Here is a 22,143-nt window from a genome sequence, read left to right on the forward strand (position 1 = left end):
TCCCCTTCTCCTCCTGCCCCCAGTCCCTCCCAGCATCAGAGTCTTTTCCAATGAGTCAACTCTTTGCATGAGGTGGCCAAAGTACTGGAGTTTCAGCTTTAGCATCAGTCCTTCCAAAGAACACTCAGGACTGATCTCTTGACCTCAGATAGCTAACTTTGTAGGAGAAGGAAATGGCAACCCACTCCAGTGTTCTTGCCTAGAGAATCCCATAGACAGAGGAGCCTGGTTGGCTGCTGTCCATAAGGTCGCACAGAGTCGGACACGACTGAAGCGACTTAGCACGCATACATGCATTGGAGAAGGGAAATGGTAACCCACTCCAGTTTTCTTGCCTGGAGGATCCCAGGGACAGGGGAGCCCAGTGGGCTGCCATCTGTGGGGTTGCACAGAGTCAGACATGACTGAAATGACTTAACACCAGCTAACTTTATTGAAAGTTCTTTTTTAACCTTTATTTGTCTTCATATTATATATATATATTTTTTTTTCACATTCCTTTTGCTGTATCTGTATTGGTTTATTTAATGCCTCAGGACTAAAGTCTTTCTCAAAAGTAACAACTAGCAATTCACCTGTAGTGCTTCTATTATGCAGTTCATTTTGTTGAAATAGGTAAGACTCTCTAAGGTCAGAGATTTTGACTCCTGAAGATGTTAAGTAGATACAGCACATAACAGGTACAGTTTCTGAAAATGCATTCTAAAGTAGCATGTGTTGTATGCTCAGTCATGTCCAGCTCTTTGCAACGCCATGGACTGTAGCCTGCCAGGCTCCTCTGTCCATGAAATTATCCAGGCAAGCAAAAACCATCACAATATTGTAAAGTAATTATCCTCCAATTAAAATAAATTAAGTTAGTAAATAAATTTTTTAAAAAAGGAATACTGGAATGGGTTGCTGTTTCCTACTCCACTAAAGTAGCATATGATAAGTTAAATAGAATTTCATGAAATATTCCAACATAATGGATAATTTATAGAAGTCCTTCTTATTTATTATTGTGTTTCAGCTTCCCAAAAGATTCATGATAAAGTCAGGAGGTAGAGGGTAGATATTATTCCCAGATGGTAATGAGGTAGAGGTTACTAACAATTTTCAGAACCTACTGTTTTACTTTTCTCTTATACTTTATTTACTTATTTATTGATAAACCTACACTGACATATCATAATTTCCCAAAGTCCGTACTTTAGCATAGGGTTCTCACTCTTGGTGATGTACATACATTCCATGGGTTTTGGCAAATATATAATGACATTACCCATTGTTATGTTACCATGCAGAGTATTTTCACTATCTAAAAATCCTTCTTTCCTTTGGCAACCACTGGCCTTTTTACCACCTTTATAGTTTTGTCTTTTCCAGAATTTCAGATAGTGGGAATCATACAGTATATAACCTTTTCAGATTGCCTTCTTTCACTTAATAATACACATTTAAGGTTTCTCCATGTCTTTTCATGGCTTGATAGCTCATTTCTTTTCTGTGTGAATATTATTCCATTATCTGGATGGGCCACAGTTTATCAGTTCACCTTCTAAAGGACATCTTGGCTGCATCCAAGTTTTGGGAATTATGAATAAAGCTACCGTAAACATCCCTATGTGGGGTTTTGTGTGAACAAAAAGTTTTCAGCTCCTTTAGATAAATACCAAGGAGTATGATTTCTGAATTGAGAACCCACTCTACTTCAAGCCTTTTCCATGTTGCCAAGTGATTTATTCATGTTAGCAACTCTGATTGGTAGATACTTTTATGCCTTTGCACAGATGAGGACACTAAAGTCCTCAGATTCTTCCCAAATCACTTAGCCGAAGTGGTAGAGTCTAGATTTGAACCTGGATGAAGCTACTGAGTGTTCTGTGCTGGTGCTCATACACTGTGCTGCTGCCCAGGATCTCAGGATGAGCACGTTTCGGTGCTGAAGTCAGAAATCCAAGTTTAAAATATTTCTCACACATTAAAACACAATGAAAAAGTTATTAACAAGCAGAAACTAACTTCAAAGCTAAATCATGCCTGCAAACTCACAAGGGGATTAAAGAAAGGAAATTAAGTTAACTTGCTTTTTTAAAGACTAATAAATGTCGATGGCTATCTTAATATTATTTGTCTTTGGAAGACTAGTCCAGTAGTTTCCTTAGATATGAATTTCAAGTTGTAACATCTTCCCCTGTCACCTAATTTTCATGCTGTCTGAAAACTTCATACCATTGTTCAGGGCTGTCATTTCTGCTCATAAAATGGTTTCATATGCAAGATTTAATCTTTTTATTTCTGGATTATTGTCCTTCAGTAATAATTTGTTTCTATACCCAATTTGGACCTTCTGTGTTCTTTCCCAAATGGATACTTAAGATAGATTTTTAAAAAAGATTTAATAAAAAGCTTCTGTTAATCTTAATGTAAGAAATCTGTGTTATATCATCAATGGCTTCCAGACTGAAAGTTTGCATGGCACACTCCAGGATGGAGTAGCCTGTCAAGAAAGAAATTCTTTGGAATTGGAAGCGTATCTGACTCCAGAAAGAGGTCATTTGAGTCTCTTCTCTCTCTGACTTCTCTCTGCACTTTGGTTTACAGGAAAGCAAGCTTCTGCCAGGCTCCAGTTGTGATGGTGCTCTGTATGTTTAAAGCTCCATAAACTCCTGTAACAGGTCTTTCCAGCCTGGCAGCTGTATGTAGGTTTTCATGCAAAAGGAATGCTTCATGATTTAAATCCAGGTTTCTCAGCCTGAGAACTAGAGCCATTTTGGGCTGGATGATTCTTTGCTGTGGGGGCTGTCCTATGTCTTGTAGAATATTTCTCAGCATCCTTGTTCACTATCCACTAGATGCCAAGAGTACACCTCTCCTCTCATTTGTGACAACCAAAAATGCCTTCAAACATTCCCAAATGTCCCCTGGGGAGGTGGCTGTGGGAATCTCCATTGGGTGAGAATGGAGAATAACACCAATCTGTTATTGTTCAGTGACTCAGTCATGTCCAACTCTGAGTGACCCCCATGGACTGCAGCACGCCAGGCTTCCCTGTCCATCACCAACTCCCAGAGTTTGCTCAAACTCATGTCCATTGAGTCAGTGATGCCATCCAACCATCTCATCCTCTGTTGTCCCCTTCTCCTCCTGCCTTCAATCTTTCCCAGCTTCATGGCCTTTTCCAATGAGTCAGCTCTTCACATCAGATGGGCCAAAGTCTTGGAGCTTCAGTTTCAGCATCAGTCCTTCCAGTGAATATTCAGGGTTGATTTCCTTTAAGATTGACTGGCTTGATCTCCTTGCTGTCCAAGGGACTCTCAAGAGTCTTCTCCAGCACCACAGTTCAAAGGCATAAATGACAAGAAAGGGGTCATTAAGACTGGGAAAGTCCATGAGAGTGGGGAGAGGAATGAGCATGGTGCGAGTGGGGAATAACAAGAAAACCAGAGAAAATCAGGGGATGAATAGGATACAGTGAGAATGTGGCTACTCTGTTAAAAAGATCAGTGAAGCATACTGTAATTTTAGTATGAATTATGTAATATATAGAAATATGTGTGTGTGTGTGTTTCAAGACCCTCAAAGAGCTTATAGTTACCTTGGAAAAGCTTACTGTACTTTGGACATCCTTCAAACAGAAGAATCTGTATCTTCCACCTACACCCATACCAGCGCTTGCTCAGGAAGTTCTGACTACCAATAAGCCAGTAAAATACAAAATTAAACTCTTTCTAATCCTCATTACTCAGAAAACTATAAGTCTTAATCTGAAATTTTTTAAAACTCTTGCTTAGAATAGAAATTTCCTTTAAAATGTCAATTTTTATAACTACTATCTTTGTACTAATCTTTGTCCTAATAGCATACTAAATCTACAGAGTCCATTCTTTATAGAAAAAATTGCAAGATAAACAATCAAATTCATTTATCTGATGTCATAACACCATGCATGTGTGCTAAGTCACGTCAGTCATGCCCAACTCTGTGCAACCCTATGGACTGTAGCCTGCCACACTCCTCTGTCTGTGGGATTCTCCAGGCAAGAATACTGGAGTGGGCTGCCATGCCCTCCTCCAGGGGATCTCTCCAATCCAGGGATCAAACCCATGTCTCTCACATTGGCAGGCAGGTTCTTTACCACTAATGCCACCTGGGGAGCCCATCGTAACACCAGTGGTTTTTAATCCTGACTCCATATGAAAGTCATCAAAGAATTCTTAATACTGATGCCTTTGACCTAACCTCAAGAGATTCTGGCCATCCAATATAGCAAGGGGGCCTGAACTGATGGCTGATACTTTTTTAAAGATCCCCAAATGATGATACAGTGAGAATCACTGATATAGGCCAGGTCCTTAGGACTTTTACCTAGTACCTGGAATGTTCAGATTGACTAATTATAGAGACAATTAAAAAAAAAACAAAACAGTATGAGACAATGCATGATCAGTTATCCACTTGTACTTTAGGTGTGACAGATAATGGAAATTCTGGCAAGAAAAAAATTAATAGCAAAAATGGAAAAAGTTGGATTAGATTGTTGTTGATTTTATGCTGATTAAACGAGAAAGGTTGCCTTGCAGGGGGTGGTGAATAAATGTGTGGTCTGGGCCTTTTGTCCTACTGAGTTCTTGGAATGTTATATTGTGCTTGTCAGCTATCACTCAGAGCATGTAAACAGTCTTCTGTTATAAATCTCCTATAAATATAAATACAAAACAAGATTCTTTAATAAATCTCCTCAAAGAGGTGGGATTATGGCAGACACCAGAACGAATAAGCTGGACAACAGAGAACAGTTTGGCAATAGCTCCTGAGTCTTGGGCCTGGAAGAACTTTTCAGGGAAATAAAGGGTGGATTTCACCTTAAACTAGGAGCAAACATATGCAAGATGTCCCCAGGAGTCTGTGAAGGCAGCTTCAGAAAGAGAAACAAGAAAGTCTATTATCACCTTTTAGTAACATAGCTGAAAGCCTTGTAGTAAGTAGTTAGATAAATTGGACTTTCAGTCAGCTCACATTAAGGCCCTTCCAGAATGGCATTTGATTTATTTGATAGTGTGTCTGGCCTCACATAGAAATGTCGGAGGTAGAACAGAGTAATTAGATTAACACAGAGGGCATTTATTTGGTGTCATATCATATGGTCCCAATATTAGCTCTTTATCTACACAAGATGGCCAGATGTTAAATACCAGGGACTAAATGCTGCTGCTGCTAAGTCACTTCAGTCGTGTCCGACTCTGTGTGACCCCATAGACGGCAGCCCACCAGGCTCCCCTGTCCCTGGGATTCTCCAGGCAAGAACACTGGAGTGGGTTGCCATTTCCTTCTCCAATGCTTGAAAGTGAAAGTGAAGTCGCTCAGTTGTGTCCGACCCTCAGCGACGTCATGGACTGCAGCCTTCCAGGCTCCTCTGTTCATGGGATTTTCCAGGCAAGAGTACTGGAGTGGGTTGCCATTGCCAAGTAATCTTAATTACTTATTAACTGAAGAACATAATAGAATTGAGGAAAAGCTTTCTTCTAGTATATTTAACCAGAGATTAAAAGTATGAGAATCAAAGAAGTTCTACTCAAATAAACTAATATTTTGTAGACATAAGTAGTAGTACACAGTTTAACCTACTTCAAAATTTGATACTATCTCAAGGTCAGAAGATTTCCTTAAAGTCAAGAATAAAGGAATTCACATGTTGTACTGTTTTCCCATGAAAAACAAATATTCTATTTTATTCCTGCATGGAGGGATGAATAAGCAGACTACACATCTAAGCAATGGTGGACCCAAAGTGCGCTGGGTCAAGACCCCTATTCTGTATTTGATATTGAGGAAGATTTGGACAATGATGAAGAAGGAGGAAAAGAGATGGCTCTCAAGAGGATTCCTTGGCACTTTTAAAAGTGACTTTAGTGTAACTATAGGGCCCCACATCCTAGAACCTTGAGGCAATCAACCATGATAGCAGGTAAAGGAAAATCACACATCTTCCTTTTTCCCTAGAGAATCCAGAATATTAATTTAGCAAACAGTTTCAACAATTCAACTTATCAAGAACAGCTGACAAAAAACAAGAGATTATCTTATTTAATACATTTCTTCTTTTCCTACTTCTTTCTTTTAAAGCGACCAGTGAGAATATTCACAGGTCGACTGAAGGAGATGGAGGAGGGAGAGAGTGATGACAATACCCCTGACTGATCATCTTATACATAACTGAAAATTAATTAAGTGCATTATATTGAAACATAAAAATATTCAGTTAGGAGCCAGGAGACTTAGATTCTAATTGGGTTCTTTTAGTCAATAGCAGCAGTTAAAACAATAATTACAATTACAAATGGTTGAGCTTGTATAATGTCAGGCTCTGTACTATGCACTGTACATAAATTGGTATTTCAGTACATGAATGACACTCATCTAAAGTCAATATTGTTACATCCATTCAACAGATGTGGAGAGTAAGGCTTAAACTTGCTTGAGGTTTCACAATAGAAAACAGGACCTCAATTTTCTTGTCTGAGAAGAGAGAGGATTTGGTGGGAGGGTCGTTTTTTCATTTAAAGACATGCTTACTTATCATCTACTCACGTCAAGTGTTCTGCGGAGTTCCATAGCTGTGATTGAACAAGCTAAGAGTCGGACGCGACTGAGCGACTTCCCTTTCACTTTTCACTTTCATGAATTGGAGAAGGAAATGGCAACCCACTCCAGTGTTCTTGCCTGGAGAATGCCAGGGACGGGGGAGCCTGGTGGGCTGTCGTCTATGGGGTCGCACAGAGTCGGACACGACTGAAGCGACTTAGCAGCAGTAGCAGCAGCAGCCATGGCCCTGTCTGCAGAGCGCCCTCTACTGGGCTGAAACATCTTCAGGGACCTCCCAACTCTGTAATCAGCGTTTCTGCTCTGGATTTCTATCCAGTGGTTGAAGGTACATGTGTATTGACTCGGGCTGATCTTTTCTCACATGTCCATGTGTGTCTGCAGGTGGTGGGCAGGGGAGTGGGAAGCATGTTCTACAACATGTGGGCCCCATGGAGAGAAGAAGCGAACGGTGCTGTGCATCCAGACCATGGGCTCGGATGAGCAGGCTCTCCCCCCTCAAGACTGCCAGCATCTGCTGAAGCCCAAGACCTTTGTGTCCTGCAACAGAGACATCCTATGTCCATCAGACTGGACGGTGGGCAACTGGAGTGAGGTAAGCCCAGGGGTTAAAAGGGACACCGGGGTTATTCGTGCTTCATCAGCCCTCTCACCCATCCTCCTCATTAACCAATCCAAAGTGACGGGGTGAGGTGCACAGTGGCCTGTTTTCTGCATTTCCCACCTCCCAGTATCCTATCTCACCTGTTTTCCATTTTTACAAGATCTTCCTCTCATCTGGTCAGATACCTACCTGCCTGGAATGACCTGGATCTTACATACTCAGGCTCACGACAGCTAATTGAAAAATCTTCAGGATTTTTTGCTGGCCCGTTGTTAAACCATTGGGAACAAATCAAGGCTCTCCCACCTACCCCAAAAGCTGGCTTGCCAAACATTTACTGGAACTTATGTTTCAGACTAAAACTAAAGGAGAGTCACTTTAACTGGAATGATAGACAATGTGCTTGCTACTTGGAGAAGCCTCTCAAACCATCTATCTATTCAGACCTGATGAAGGTTTGGGACGTGTACTATTAGTCACATAAATTGAAATAGTGTTGCGTTTCCCCACAGTTAATCTGATCTGATTCTAGTATGACTAGAAATCCATAGGCTAGGAGATCATGAAATGCTTCCAGGCTTTAATTTTCTTTGGGTCACCAGGGGACCTAGAACTGTCAGGACCTTTGCTACCAGAGTCTGTAGTAGAAGTAGACCTCTGCCTTCTCCAGGGGTGCTGGTGTCTCCAGGGGCCTTGCTCTGCTTCCCTATGTGTATTTCAGTCAGTGACCTAAGGAATGACTAGAAAATAAATGACTGTAAAACCAACAGGCCAGAATATATTGATGGTTGTTGACTTCTTATGAGTTTCCTTGGGAAGCCACATGGTTGCCATAATAATGCTACTATTGACCACAGTATCTTAGAATTCCTCTTAGACTCACTGTCAGAGAAATGGAAAATATTTGATTCAGGAGAAAACCACAGGAAGTTGATTAGAATTAAGTCTGGTGGATAAAGGAGTAATCTGATCCACTTGGATAAGACCTTTGTGTTTAAAGTGATTCTTGATTATAAGTAATGCTATTGCTTTTCATAGCTTATAAAGTACTATCTAAAGAAGAATTCAGCTGTGCAGCAAAGTGAATTAGGTATATGTCTACATATATTCACTCTTTTTTTTTTTTTTAGATTTCCTTCTCATTTAGGTCCCCACAGAGCACTGAGTAGAGTTCCCTATGTTATACAGTAGGTCCTCATTAGTTATCTATTTTATGCATAGTAGTGTACATGTCAATCCCAGTCTCCTAACTCATCCCACCCCACTTCCCCCTTGGTAATCATAAGTTTGTTTTCCACATCTGTGACTCTGTTTCTGCTTTGCAAATAAATTCATCTGTATCATGTTTGTAGACCCACATACAAGTGATACCACATAATATCTTTTTCTCTCTTTCTGACTTACTTCACTCTGCAGGACAATCTTCAGGTCAATCCACAGCTCTGCAGATGGCATTATTTCATTCCTTTTTTGTGGCTGAGTAATATTCCATTGTGTATATGTGCCATCTCTTCTTTATTCCTCTGCTGATGGACGTCTAGGTTGCTTCCATGTCCCAGCTAGTGTAACTAGTGTAACTAGTATAACTAGTATAACTAGTGCTGCAGTGAACGTCGGGGTGCATGCACCCTCTTGCATTCTGGTTTTATCTGGATATATGCCTAAGAATGGAATTGCTGGGTCGTACAGTTCTATTTTTAGTTTTTTAAGGAATTTCTATACTGTTCTCCATAGTAGCTGTTTATTTTGTTATTATTTGTTTAAAATTGGTGTTTATCCACCAATTTACATTCCCACTAACACTGTAAAAAGAGTTCCCTTTTCTCTACACCTTCTCCAGCATTTATTCTTTATAGGTTTTTAGATGGTGGCCATTCTAACCTGTGTGAGGTAATACCTCATTGAGGTTTTGATTCATGTTTCTCTAATAATTAGTGATGTTGAGCATCTTTTCATGTGTTTTTTGGCCATCTGTATGTCTTCTTTGGATAAACATTTATTTAGGTTTTTAGATTGGGTTTGTTTGTTTCTTTTTTTTTATATTGAGATGCATGAGTTGTTTGTATATTTTGGAAATTAATCCCTTGTCAGTTGCTTCATTTGCAAATATGTTCTCCCATTCTGAAGATTGCCTTTTTATTTTGTTTAAGGTTTCTTTTGCTGTGCGAAAGTTTTTAAGTTTAATTAGATCTCATTTGTTTATTTTTGTTTTTATTTTCATTACTCTAGGAGGTGGATCAAAAAAGATCTTGCTGTGATTTATGTCAGAAAGTATTCCGCCTATATTTTTCTCTGAGAGTTTTATAGTATCTGGCCTTACTTTTGGGTCTTTAATCCATTTTGAGTTTATTTTTGTGTATGGTATTAGGGAGTGTTCTAATTTCATTATTTCACAGGTAGCTGTCTAGTTTTCCCAGCCCTACTTATTGAAGAGACTATCTTTTCTCCATTGTATATTCTTGCCTCCTTTGTCATAGATTAAGTGACCACAGGTGCATGGGTTTATCTCTGGACATTCTGTTTGGTTCCATTGATCTATACTTGTGGTTTTGTGCCAGTACCATACTGTTTTGATGACTGTAGCTTTGTAGTATAGTCTGAAGTCAGGGACCTGAGTTGGGAGAATGCTATGATTTACCACCCAGACACATTTTCAGAAATAAAGGGCTTATATTCAGCTGTTGGTACAACTCTGAAGGGCTATCCCAGTACCAGAGCTTCTCTTGAGACTGGCTAAACCTGTTATCAGGCCTGCATCATGGCACCATCTCCCCTAGGCTGTATCCTGTTTCCTTCCCCTCTTTCTGACTGGAGTTGATTTCCAGAGTACTTCCTAATAAAAGCCATGCTAGCTAAAGACCTCAGAGTCTGTCTCCTTGAGAACTTACCCTGCAGCACTGAGTTAGACTCAAGGATCTTCTAGCAGTTTCAAGCAACTTAGTTTTTAGGAGACTGTTTCTAATATGACTTCTGCAGGGCAGCCATGATTCCTGATTCCCATAAGATGTGCCTCTTCTAAAATCTTTTCTCAGCCCCACTGCTCTTAGAGACCAGGTTCTGGACAGCAAAACTAATTCTAGACTCTACCTACTGGTAGAGATGAGGCCCAGAGGATATTGCCTGACTTGGGTAGGATTAACCCAGGAACTTTTCAGGCTAATTGAGAATGAATTCTCATCATGGATGTTTGAACTGGAATACAGATATTTAAGATGAAATTCACTTTTTTGATCCAAGGCAGTGTTTCTCTTTTTTTTTTCCCCAATGGGCTTCCCTGGTGGCTCAGACAGTAAAGAATCTGCCTGCAATGCAGAAGACCTGGGTTCGATCCCTGGGTCAGAAAGATCCCCTGGAGAAGGAAATGGCTCCTTAAGTGCCTTTTTAGAGGCTCTTTCCTAATTGTCTTCCTCCATCATGACTTTATTTTCAAGGAGGGAAGTGGTTTGTGTGTGTGTGTGTGTGTGTGTGTGTGTGTATTGAGATATAATTCACATATCATAAAATTCACCCATTGAAAGTGTACAAACAAATGACCTTTAGTATAATCGCAGAGTTATACAGTCACTACCACAGTAATTTAAGAATGTTTTCATCAACTCCTAAATAAACTCTGCATGCATTAATCATCATCCCAGGTCCCTACCTTCATTCCCCATCCCTAGACAATCATTAATCCACTTTGTATTTCCAGACATCTGCCTTTCTGAACGTTTCATATGAAAGAATTATATAATACATAATCATAGGACAGATATACTATATATTTATTTATGTACTATGTATATATCTGTGCTTTATAAAGAGGGTGAGGTTTTCTGACTCACTCCACCTCTGAACCAGTCTTCATTGCCCCCACTGAGAATGAATGATCCTAGTGGATCCTATGATCCACTTAGTTTCTATGCAGAATTTTCTTGACCAGCTGCAGATATCAAAACTGTTCATTTGACAATATATGATTATTTAAAAAAAAATTCAAAATTTTATATAAGCAAAGGTACCATATCTGAAGATAACTATTGGAAAGCAGAAAACTCTCATTTGAATACAACCATTTTGATAACTGTATTTCCAAAACTATTTCATTAGCTCAAAGTCACAATAGGTTTATTTTGCTTCTGCATGCATGCATGAAAAGTCACTTCAGTCATGTCCAGCTCTGTGACACTATGGACTGTAGCCTGCCAGGCTCCTCTATCGATAGGATTCTCAAAGCAAGACTACTGAGTGGGTCGCCATGCCCTCCTCCAGGGGATCTTCCTGATCCAGGGATTGAACCTGCATCTTTATGTCTCCTGCACCACTTTGCCATTTGCACCCCCTGAGAGGCCCTTATTTAGCTTCTAATTCTGTACATAGTACTCTCAGGAGCAGCTGGGTGGAAATAAAAAAAGATATAGTTCCTTTATGGTAATAACTGCTAATCAAATGGGAGAGCAAGGACCCCCAAAAAAGAAAGACAAAGGTGTACATGCAAAGAAAACATCTACAGCCTAATCCAGGCCTGTTGCTGGTATTGCACTGATTCATGTGAACACATCAATAACAGGCCAGAGTATTTCCCTGCTGTTCCTGGGAATCTATAATCACAGCCTGTGGCTGGCCTGACCTATTAGTCCACTGCCAACCTCGATTGCTGTAAATTACAGTGTTGTCAAAATAAGGCCGAATGGAGTATTGTGACTGGTCCATTAAAACTGTTTACCAAAAGTGTGTTGGCTGCATCCAAAGCAGTTAATAATTCTTGTCATGTAGAATTTACTAATTGCCAGAATCTTCATGCCTTTTCAAGGGACCACAATTACATATTTGGCTGAGGAGTCCTTTTCATTGTGTTTCTGTTTCTGGGGAGCAAAACGATGTGCCTCACTGGACAACAAGGGACTGAAATGTTGGCACCAAGTGACAAGTGCTGGAGTCTGTTGTCCTGAATAGAGGCCACTGCATAGTGTAGTGATGGCAGACGTGGAATCCAGTGTCCAGGTGCACTGAGAGGCTGAGCTGCTGCCTTCATTTAGAGGCGTTGTCAGGAGAGGTGCTTTTAGTTAAATCAGCATCAGAATATTCATTGAGTGGGATCTTCCTTTTTTCCCCCTCTGCTGTCTTGCTACTGTCTGTACACATTAGCCCTCTAATGAGCTTTGCTGAAGCATGAATGTCTTTGACATTCTGTACTGGGAAATGTTTTAAGAGACAATACTGTGTTTACAAAAGAAAGGGAAAGTGAAGTCGCTCAGTCGTATCCGACTCTTTGTGACCCCATGGACTGTAGCCTATCAGGCTCCTCCATCCATGGGATTCTCCAGGAAGGAATACTGGAGTGGGTTGCCATTTTCTTCTCCAGGAGATCTTCCCAACCCAGAGACTGAACCCAGATCTCCTGCATTGTAGGCAGACACTTAACCATCTGAGCCACCAGGGAAATCCTTAAAAAAGAAGTCAGCCAATAAACTTAGAAAAAATAAAATCAAGAAAGGAGCAATGTTTCCTACAATTGCACCCAACTGATTAAGAAAAATATGTACTTACTTTTCAAATAAAGGGCCATAAAATAGGAAAAGAAAAAAAGATGATATAGTGACTCCTGCTACACGTAGTATTTATGGTCTGGATTTTGTCTTGAGATCAACTGTGATGCTTTTAGAAGCCTGTAGAATGGTCCTCCCCGGGATAACCAAGGTAAGGAGAAGAGGCAAATCCATGAGATGCCCTTCCTGTGAAGAGACCACTGAGAGGAGGGTGGGCTTATCTGTGCCAGGCTGGACCACTCCTCCCTGACCCAGGAGATGTCAGAAGGAGGAGGTCTCTCCCTTCCCAGGGAGAGTCAGTGGCTGCCCCCAAAGACTGCTTTCCTGTTCCCTGTGACCAGCCCCTTCCCCTTTAAATTCATATTCTAGACACCAGACTCCCACCCCCAATCTCAGGAATCAAGAATCTTATTCTGGTTTTGCCCAGCCTACTTTCTGGGCTTGGAGGGTCCAGAAGGGGGGCTCTTTTGTAAACGAAGATAAGTATCAAAGTTTCTGTGGCTCCCACTAGATACCCCACTTCAGTGACATGCCTTTTGAGAGGTGGCCAGTCTAGTGGTGAAGAGCCTGCACCCTGCACCTCTACCAGGTCCAAATCCTGGCTTTGCCACTTAACAGATGTGTGAATTTAATCCCCCTGTGGTTACTTTTATTTTCCTGTGACTTGTTTCCTCCATCTCTAAAGTGAGGATAACAGCAGTGCTTAGACTCCAGGGAAGTTATGAGGCTGAAATGAGCTAATATTCCTAAAATTGTCATAAGAAGAATACCTGGCACATAATAAGCTCTATACCTATAATCATTTTTTAGTAAAGTGAATAGATGAAAATAGTAAGAATGTCATCCATCTTTTGTTGGCTGCTTTCCACTCTATTTAAATATCTCATTTAATTCTTGAACTCTATGAGTTTGATTTTAGTTCATTAATTCCCATATTTCTCCCAGCAGTTAGACTAATAGATTTCCTGGGATAGTAATTTTCCTAGGTTTTCCAGCCTTGGCAAGCTCTAACTGAGCTAGTGTTAAGCCTCTCTCAACCTTTGCTCATTTAGAAAGACAGGATTATCATAAAGTTTGGTGATAATCCATGTGAGCCCTTCACATAGTGCCTAGCAAATAGTAAAGTGAAAGTGAAAGTCACTCAGGCGTGTCCGACTCTTTGCAACCCCATGGACTATAAGGTCCATAGAATTCTCCAGGCCAGAATACTGGAGTAGTTAGCCTTTCCCTTCTCCAGGGGATCGTCCCAACCCAGGGATCGAACCCAGGTCTCCTGCACTGCAGGAGGATTCTTTACCAGCTGAGCCACCAGGGAAGCCCAAGAATACTGGAGCATTCACTAAATGGGAACTTTATTATCAGGCAAGAAGACAAGGGTCTGTTTTCCATATTACTCTTACTTTGCAAGTCTTGTCCAGTCAGTGACACCCAACTTCCCTGACAGAATGGATCTGTGGCCCTTGCATTTTCTTAAAAAAAAAAAAAATTATTGGAGTATAGTTGATTTACAGTATTGGCAAAGTGAATCAGTTGTACATATACATATATCAACTCATTTTAAGATTCTTTTTTCAAATAGGTCATTACAGAGTACTGAGTAGAGTTCTCAGTGCTATAGCAATGCACTCCAGTATTCTTGCCTGGAAAAGCCCATGGACAGAGGAGCTTGGTGGGCTACAATCCATAGGTCGCACAGAGTCAGACACAACTAAGCACACACACATACACAGCAGTGTTTATATATCAATCCCAGTCTTCCAATTTACCCCTCTCAACCCTTGCCCCTGGCAACCATGTTTGTCTTCTACATCTGTGACCCTATTTCTGTTTTGTAAGTTTATTTGTATCCAGTTTTTAAGATGCCATATATAAGCAATATATAATATTTGTCTTTCTCTGACTTACTTCACTCAGTATGACAAGCTCTACATCCATCCATGTTGCTGCAAATGGCATTCCATCATTCTTTTTTATGATATTCCACTGTGTATATGTACCCTAACTTCTTTTCCCATTCCTCTGTTAATGAACATGCCCTGGCTTCCATGTCCTGGCTACTGTAAATGGTGCTACAGTGAACACTGGGGTGCATATATCTCTTTGAATTACAGCTTTCTCTGGGTATAAGCCAAGGAATGGGGTTGCTGGGTCATATAGTAGTTCTTATAGCAAAAACAAACAAACAAACAATCCAGTTTTTAAAAGTGGGCAGAAAATCTAAATAGACATTTCTCCAAAGAAGACATACAGATATGAAAAAATGCTCAACATCACTAATTATTAGAGAAATGCAAATCAAAACTACAATAACGTATCATCTCACAGGTCAGAATAGCCACCATCAAAAGGTCTACAAATAATAAATGCTGGAGAGGGTGTGGAGAAAAGGGAATCCTTCTACAATGTAGTGGGGAATGTGTGTTGGCCCCTGCATCTTCATCTAACTCCCTCTCTGAGCTCAGAGCCCTTTTATGCAGGGGCACATGGCTTAGTGCCTGCAAGGTTTTCATGGACCCACAAAAGGGTTTGAAAAACAAAACTACTGTGTTGCTCCAATAAAGCAAAGGACACTGCAAAATCAGAAATCAATATTTAATTACATATTAAAAACAAATGATTATCAAGCATTTAGTATGTATATTAAACACCTTTGTAGGTATTACCAGGCTTACCAGGTGGCTCAGTGGTAAAGAATCCACTTACCAATACAGGAGACTCAGGAGATGCAGGTTTGATCCCTGGGTCGGGAAGATCCCCTAGAGGAGGAAATGGCCACCCACTCCAGTATTCTTGCCTGGAAAATCCCATGGACAGAGGAGCCTGGTGAGCTACAGCCCATAGGATCGCAGAGTCGAACACGACTGAGCACACCATGGCCTCATTAGCCCCATTTCACTGGAAAAGAAAGAGAGGCATAGAGATAATTAGAAACTTGTCCAAAGTCACACAAGCCTTTAAGCAATGGAGCCAGGATTTAACTGCTGGCAACATTTTACTCTGAACTCTGGCATACAAGTCTCAAACATCTGCAAAATGTAACAACATGTCAGCTCTCAGTGTTCATAAAAAATGTATTCTGTTTAGGAAACAATTTGTAGACTGGCTTTTCTCACTTTGCTGGCATTCCAGACTATGTGTAATGATCACAGAGAAATCAGAGCCACTCATAAATTAAATGAGTGGTCCTCACCAAATGTTTTCAAAAGCAAAAGAATAAAAAGCTTTTCAAATTGTTTTTACAGAAGAAGATTATATGTCACTTGAGACTAGAGATGGTTTTTAATATATTGGATGGGCCTTAGGGTAGAGCCTCAAAAGCAGACATGCTCAGGGTCTGCAGAGATCTTTAATCTACTCTCTTTGTGCCTGACCAAAACACACAAACAAATGAATACAACAATTAATTAGGCCAGCTCCTGAGAATCTATTAAGTGCAAAGCTGTTCACATGGGTTTTGGCTTCCACGTGTGACCAGATAGACTAAATGTTTCATGATCAAGCTGTCCTGGCTCTTCAAACAGAAGGCACTGCAGCAAATGCCCATGGCTTATCTGTTGCTAAATGAAAACAGGCATGCAAAACTCACGTGAAGAGCCACAGGGGTTCCTGAAAACTGCAGGGAGACAACATGGAAGGTGAGAAGACATGCCTGAGTCAGTTACTCGCAGTATTCCCCAGTTTCATTCAAGGTCCCAGACAGTCATGTGAGACTGGACACCTGATGCTTTAGTCTTGACCACCTGCTCTTTTGGCATGTCACCTCTGCAAGTGCCAGCATCTCAGTTCTTCCCAGATGCCAGCAGCCCATGCTTGCCAGGTTTCCTGGAGAACACATGTAAGCACCCTTGTCTGGAACAGCTACTCGAAGAAAACCAGTTGGGGGTCATATTGATTCTCCACAGTGCTGTATATTTGCTTGCTCGAGCTGCCTTAACAAAGCACCGCAAACCGGGTACCTTAAACAATAGAAATGTACTGTCTCACCAGTTTTGTAATGTTGACTGCAAAAATGCACAGCCTCAAAGTCAAGAGTTAGGTTTTATTTGGTGGACAAAAGGGAGGCATTAAGCCTGAGATGCAACCTCTCAGATAGCTCTGAGGGACTGTACCAAAGAGGTAAGGGAGGAGCCAGAGTATCGAGGTTTCTCAGATGGCGCCTGTGGTAAAGAACCCGCCTGCCAATACAGAGGACATAAGAGATGCGGATTCAATCCCTGGGTGGGGAAGATCCCCTGGAGGAGATCCAGTATTCTTGCCTGGAGAATCTCATGGTGAACTACTGTCCATAGGGTCGCAAAGAGTTAGACATGACTGAAGTGACTTAGCGTGCATAGTTGACTTACACTGTTGCACAAAACAGAAAAGAATCACAGAAGTAGAAAACAAACTTGTGGTCGTTAAGAGGGAGAGGCAGGGGAGAGGTAAACAGGAAGCTTGGGATTGACATTGAGGTTTTTGCCACAAAGACCAGGTAGTTGGAACTCAGCAGGTCCCAGCGAGATATGAACTCACGACCCTGGTTTATTAAGACCAGTGCTCTAACCCCTGAGCTATAGGGCCTCATATCTAAAGATTAGCATTAATTAAAGAGAACCAGATATCTAAAATTAATGAATTTAGCACTTTTCTATGTATGAGGAGATGCAAGAGTCTGGGCTCTCTGAAATCATGCCTCTGAGGTACACCTTAGCTATCTGGGTCAGGGCCCTGCTCCTCCCCTTCTTGAGTCCCCTCAGGGCTGGCTGGGTTTGACAACTGCAGCATCCTTTGTTTACTGCCAGGACGGGCAGCATCTTTCATTCACAATAACCGGAAGTCTAAGAGTAAGGTGTCCGCAGAGTTGATTCCTCCTGAGGATTCCCAGGTGGCACTAGTGGTAAAGAACCCACCTACCAATGCAGGAGACATAAGAGACGTGTGTTTGATCCCTGGGTCAGGAAGATCCCCTGGAGGAGGGCACAGCAACCCACTCCAGTGTTCTTGCCTGGAAAATCCCGTGGACAGAGGAGCCTGGCAGGCTACAGTCCGTGGGGTCGCAGAGTCAGACGTGACTGAAGCGACTTCGCATGCATGCACACATGAGGGCTGTGAGAGAGAAACTTTCCACGCTTCTCTCCTGACCTCTGATGCTTTGCTCACAATCTTTGGTGTCTCTTGGCTTATAGATGCATCACCATCATCTCCTCTTTCATCTTCATGTGGTGCTGTCTCTATATGTGTGTCTCTGCATCCAGATTTACCCTTTTCATGAGGACAATGGTCATACTGGATTAGGGCCACCCTAGTGACCTCGTTTTACCTTGATTTCCTCTGTAAAGACAGCATCTCCAAATAAGACCACATTCTGAGGCACAAGGGAAGCGGGGGACCAGGAGTTAAGATTCTTATCTTTTTTGGAGGGGACATGGTTCAACCTGAAATAGGTCACTTACTTTCAAAATGATTTTAGTATGAGATTGGAAGGACTAATGGTGATGCTGAAGCTCCAATACTTTGGCCACCTGATGGGAACAGCCAACTCCCTGGAAAAGACTGATGCTGGGAAAGAATGAGGGCAGGAGGACAAGGAGATGGACAGAGGATGAGATGGTTGGATGGCATCACAGACTCAATGGACATGAGTTTGAAAGAACTCCAAGAGATAGTGGACAGGGAAGCCTCGCATCTGCAGTGCATGGAGTCACAGAGTTGGACATGATTGAGCAACTGAACAACAACCAATCATTCATTTATCACTTCCTGAGACTATGTATTGGTTGTTTCCCTGCTCATCCCTTTAACCCAGCCTCTCTGATAAACCCCAGCTGTGTTTTTGAATAAACTCAGCATGACAGCTCTGAGCCCGTTGGGAGGCCCCTCCCCAACAGTGCCCCTCCGGTGGGTAGAGTTGACTAATTTAGCAGTGGACTTCTTTCTCAGTGGGCTCCTCCCAGAGGCCTTAATCTCAGAGAGATGGCAAGTGAGGGCAAGATAACTCCCAGGGAGGACATTCACAGATGGACAAACTGTTTGCCTGGTACAAAATTCAAAATTATAAGGCAAGGGCGTAAGGTAGTCATTGCACAAACTGGTTTTGAGGATCCTGAAACTAGCAATTGAGATGAGTTCTAAGTGTGGCGCTGTGTCCTGCATTTATCTCATCTGAAGGGCTTGACAGCTCCTAAGGAGATAAACACAGTTGGAAGATGTACCGGGAAATGTGTGGGCTGAATATAAAACAGTACCACTTGCTCTGCTGCGACTGTGAGAAAAGGCACCTGAGTTTTTAGGCTCATATAACAGTAGACAGTTCACACTGACTGTCTCACTGGACGTAATATGCCCCAGTGCGAAGGAATGGCGAGCATCGATTATTTGAAAGATGCCATGTCTACTGGGTGAGGAGAGTGGATGGGTTTGAATGGTAGGTAAAGAAACATGTAAACTCCCCCAGACCCGGTATCTGTTCATGAAGTTTTTGAGTTGCCAGTTGGGAATGGGGCCCATAGTTATAGATCATCTGCTTTTTCAAGAGAAGCTAAAAACCCGGGAGTTTTAATATGGAATCTTCTTACTTTAAAATGTTGCCTGCTAATTTGATATTTGTATTTTGTTATTTGCTTGTTTCTTTTGAGGTTGAGCAGACCAAAGAATACATGCCAGTGGGCCACAGTTACCTCCTGGGCTGCGACTTTAGTGTTTCTGTTCTAGAATAATCTTCTGTTTTGAAAGACCAAAATCTAATGTGTTTTAATTAAACAGCCATCTAGATAGCAATTATTTACTCCCGCTTTATTCTTCTAAGCTGAACAAATTCATAGTGAATAAGATTATTTAATACTTATAATTTGTAAAATTAGAAATAAAAACATATCTATTAGCCCTAGGAAACCCAAATCCAAAAAAAAAAAAAAAAAAAATCCAGCAATAAACCAATGGGAATATGTGTCTCCATAGTATTTTCTAGACTTGTGGCTGCAACCAAGTTACTTTTTCAGCTGCTCACTTTACAGCATCCTGCAAGATAGGTCTGTGTCTCACTCTGCGCTTCAGAAGGATAGTAGAAATTGGGGACCCCATGCCCTTTGTTGTCATTACTATTATTATTATCAGCATCGTTATTATAACAGTGATAATACCTTCCAATTCCCACTTGTCTCCTATATATTAGGCACTATGTTAAGATTGTTGTCTTATATACATATCGTCAGTCTTGAAAGGTTATTATTACTTTCAGTTTCTAGATGAGGAAGCTGAGCTTAGTCCCTACATCAAGCCTGGAGTTTATAATGGCATATCAGGTGCTATTTCTTACAGGTTTTATAACTTTTTAATTTCATAGTTCATCATTGGGTGATGGGCACACACGCATATACTTTTGAATTTTTAAAAATGCTTGTAAAGTTGTAAAGTCTGTGGGTATTAGAGATGTTGCAAATCAAAAAAAAAAAAAAAACAAACAAACAAAAAAAGGATACAAACTGAGAAGAAAACAAAATCAGAGTTTCCTACTTTTAGCTATGTCTACTCTGACATTTCTCGGAAAGAAAATGCAAGGCAGGGTACACCTGCTTAGTATTAGGGTTATAAGGGTCCTAATTTATGAATCAGTTCTCAAATTGGAGCCTGTCTGAGGCAGCCAGCCTGGAAATATGTTCAGGCATACATAGAGGATTATTTACTTAGACTGATACAGTTTTACAAAGTGAAGATTTGAAAACCCTGGGTGTTCAGGTCAGAATGTAGCAAGTGGAGAAGTGACTCAGGATGACTAAAATGAATGTAGCATAAAGTCTCTTCATACACAAGAAAAGCAGAAACATTGTAGCAAGCCAGAAAAATAAACACCCACAGCCTGCCCTTTCCAGGCTTTAAAGTGAAGTGAGTCATAGAAGATGCTAGAAGAGACCATTTCTTCACTGCAGGGTTTTAAGAGCTTTATTGGTGGTCTCCATTTAGTTGGAAATAAGTGTGCATTTCTTGGTCTATGAAGCACTGTTCCCCCAAGCATAAACGTGTTAGTTCTCAGTCATGTCTGACTTTTTGCAACTCCATGAACTATATAGCCCACCAGGCTCCAGTGTCCATGGAATTTTCCAGGCAAGAATACTGGAGTAGGTTGCCATTCCTTTCTCCAGAGGATCTTCCTGACTCGGGGATCAAACCCCAGGTTTCCTGCATTGTAGGCAGATTCTTTACCATCTGAGCTACCAGGGAAGTCCAAAGATTAATACTATTATATCAAAACAAACTTGGAAGTTCAGTCTTTGAGCTGGTTGTTTAAGTGTTTGTTGACATGTTAATCTCACAGCTTCAGTTGTGTCTGATTCTGTGCAACCCCATGGACTGTAGCCCCCCAGGCTCTCTGTCCATGGGATTTCCCAGGCAAGGATACTGGAGTGGGTTGCCATGCCCTCCTCCAGGGGATCTTCCCAACCCAGGGATTGAACCTGCATCTCTTATGTCTCCTGAATTGGCAGGTGGGTCCTTTACCACTAGCGCCACCTGAGAAGCACTACAGCTTTATTGGTTGACCCAACTCTGCAGTTAAAACATTCCCTGAGCAACACAGTCTTCTGTACTCACATGCATCTCCTGCTTTTCAAAAATGCTGATTTCAACAGAATTATAATATATCAGTGAGTGATTATGCTGGATTGGAACAAAATTAAGGAGAAATTTATTTTCCAATACAGAGGAACTTGAAAGTAGGGTTTGAGAAGGCAAGAAACTCAAAGTGAAAAATGCATAAGCTCCCAGGGAGAAGAATATTCCCATTCCTGATTATTTTCCAGGTAGAATAGTCACTTAATAAATATGTAGTAAGTGATCATTGTATCCTAAGAAGTATCCTGGAGTTCACTTATGAATAAAAGACTGTTTCTGCCTTTGGGTAAATTTTCAAAAATTAAAAGCTTGATCAAGTCAATAAGTGAATTCAGTAGATAAATTGCTTGTCCACCATGCTGTGCTAGGTTTTTTTTTTGTTTGTTTGTTTTTTTGGTGGATCGGGAGAGGCATGGAATTAATCCAATTTTTACTCTTCCACTGACTGCAACCTTTCAAGCGGGTTCCTGAGTGTCAGCTTCCTCTCTTGTAAGAGATGGAATAATAATTTCGGTCTTGAAAATCTCACAGCTGTATAGATCTCACAAGGCTGATATTCACAGGGTATCACACAGGATAATGGCTGTGAAGCCCTTTGAAATCCAGGAAACGTTATGTAGTCCCCATCTTCAAGAAACCCATGTTAGGGTCAGAGAGGTAAGACAGACAAATGTGGACCAGCCAACACAAACTCCTGGACAGTCCATGTTCGAGAACCAACTATTTGGTAGACACTTTAACCTATCATTGAAAAAGAAAGCTAAAAATGGAGCAGTTGGATAAAAATGTGATTTAAAAAAAACATTGAGAAATCTACTGTTATGTATTGATCACAACTAC

General features: G+C 41.1%; 1 protein-coding gene across 6 annotated transcripts in view; it reads left to right on the plus strand.

Moving 5' to 3' along the window:
- Positions 1-22,143, plus strand: part of ADAMTS12 (ADAM metallopeptidase with thrombospondin type 1 motif 12) — a 384,678-nt gene that overhangs the window by 306,344 nt on the left and 56,191 nt on the right. For all 6 annotated transcript variants that reach the window (XM_055554960.1, XM_055554962.1, XM_055554961.1 and 3 more), the window contains one exon: positions 6,970-7,180. In XM_055554960.1, the coding sequence (XP_055410935.1) occupies positions 6,970-7,180 (211 nt within the window). The remainder of the gene's footprint in view (positions 1-6,969; positions 7,181-22,143) is intronic.

This window comes from Bubalus kerabau, chromosome 18, assembly GCF_029407905.1.
Source record: "Bubalus kerabau isolate K-KA32 ecotype Philippines breed swamp buffalo chromosome 18, PCC_UOA_SB_1v2, whole genome shotgun sequence".
NCBI lineage: Eukaryota > Metazoa > Chordata > Mammalia > Artiodactyla > Bovidae > Bubalus > Bubalus kerabau.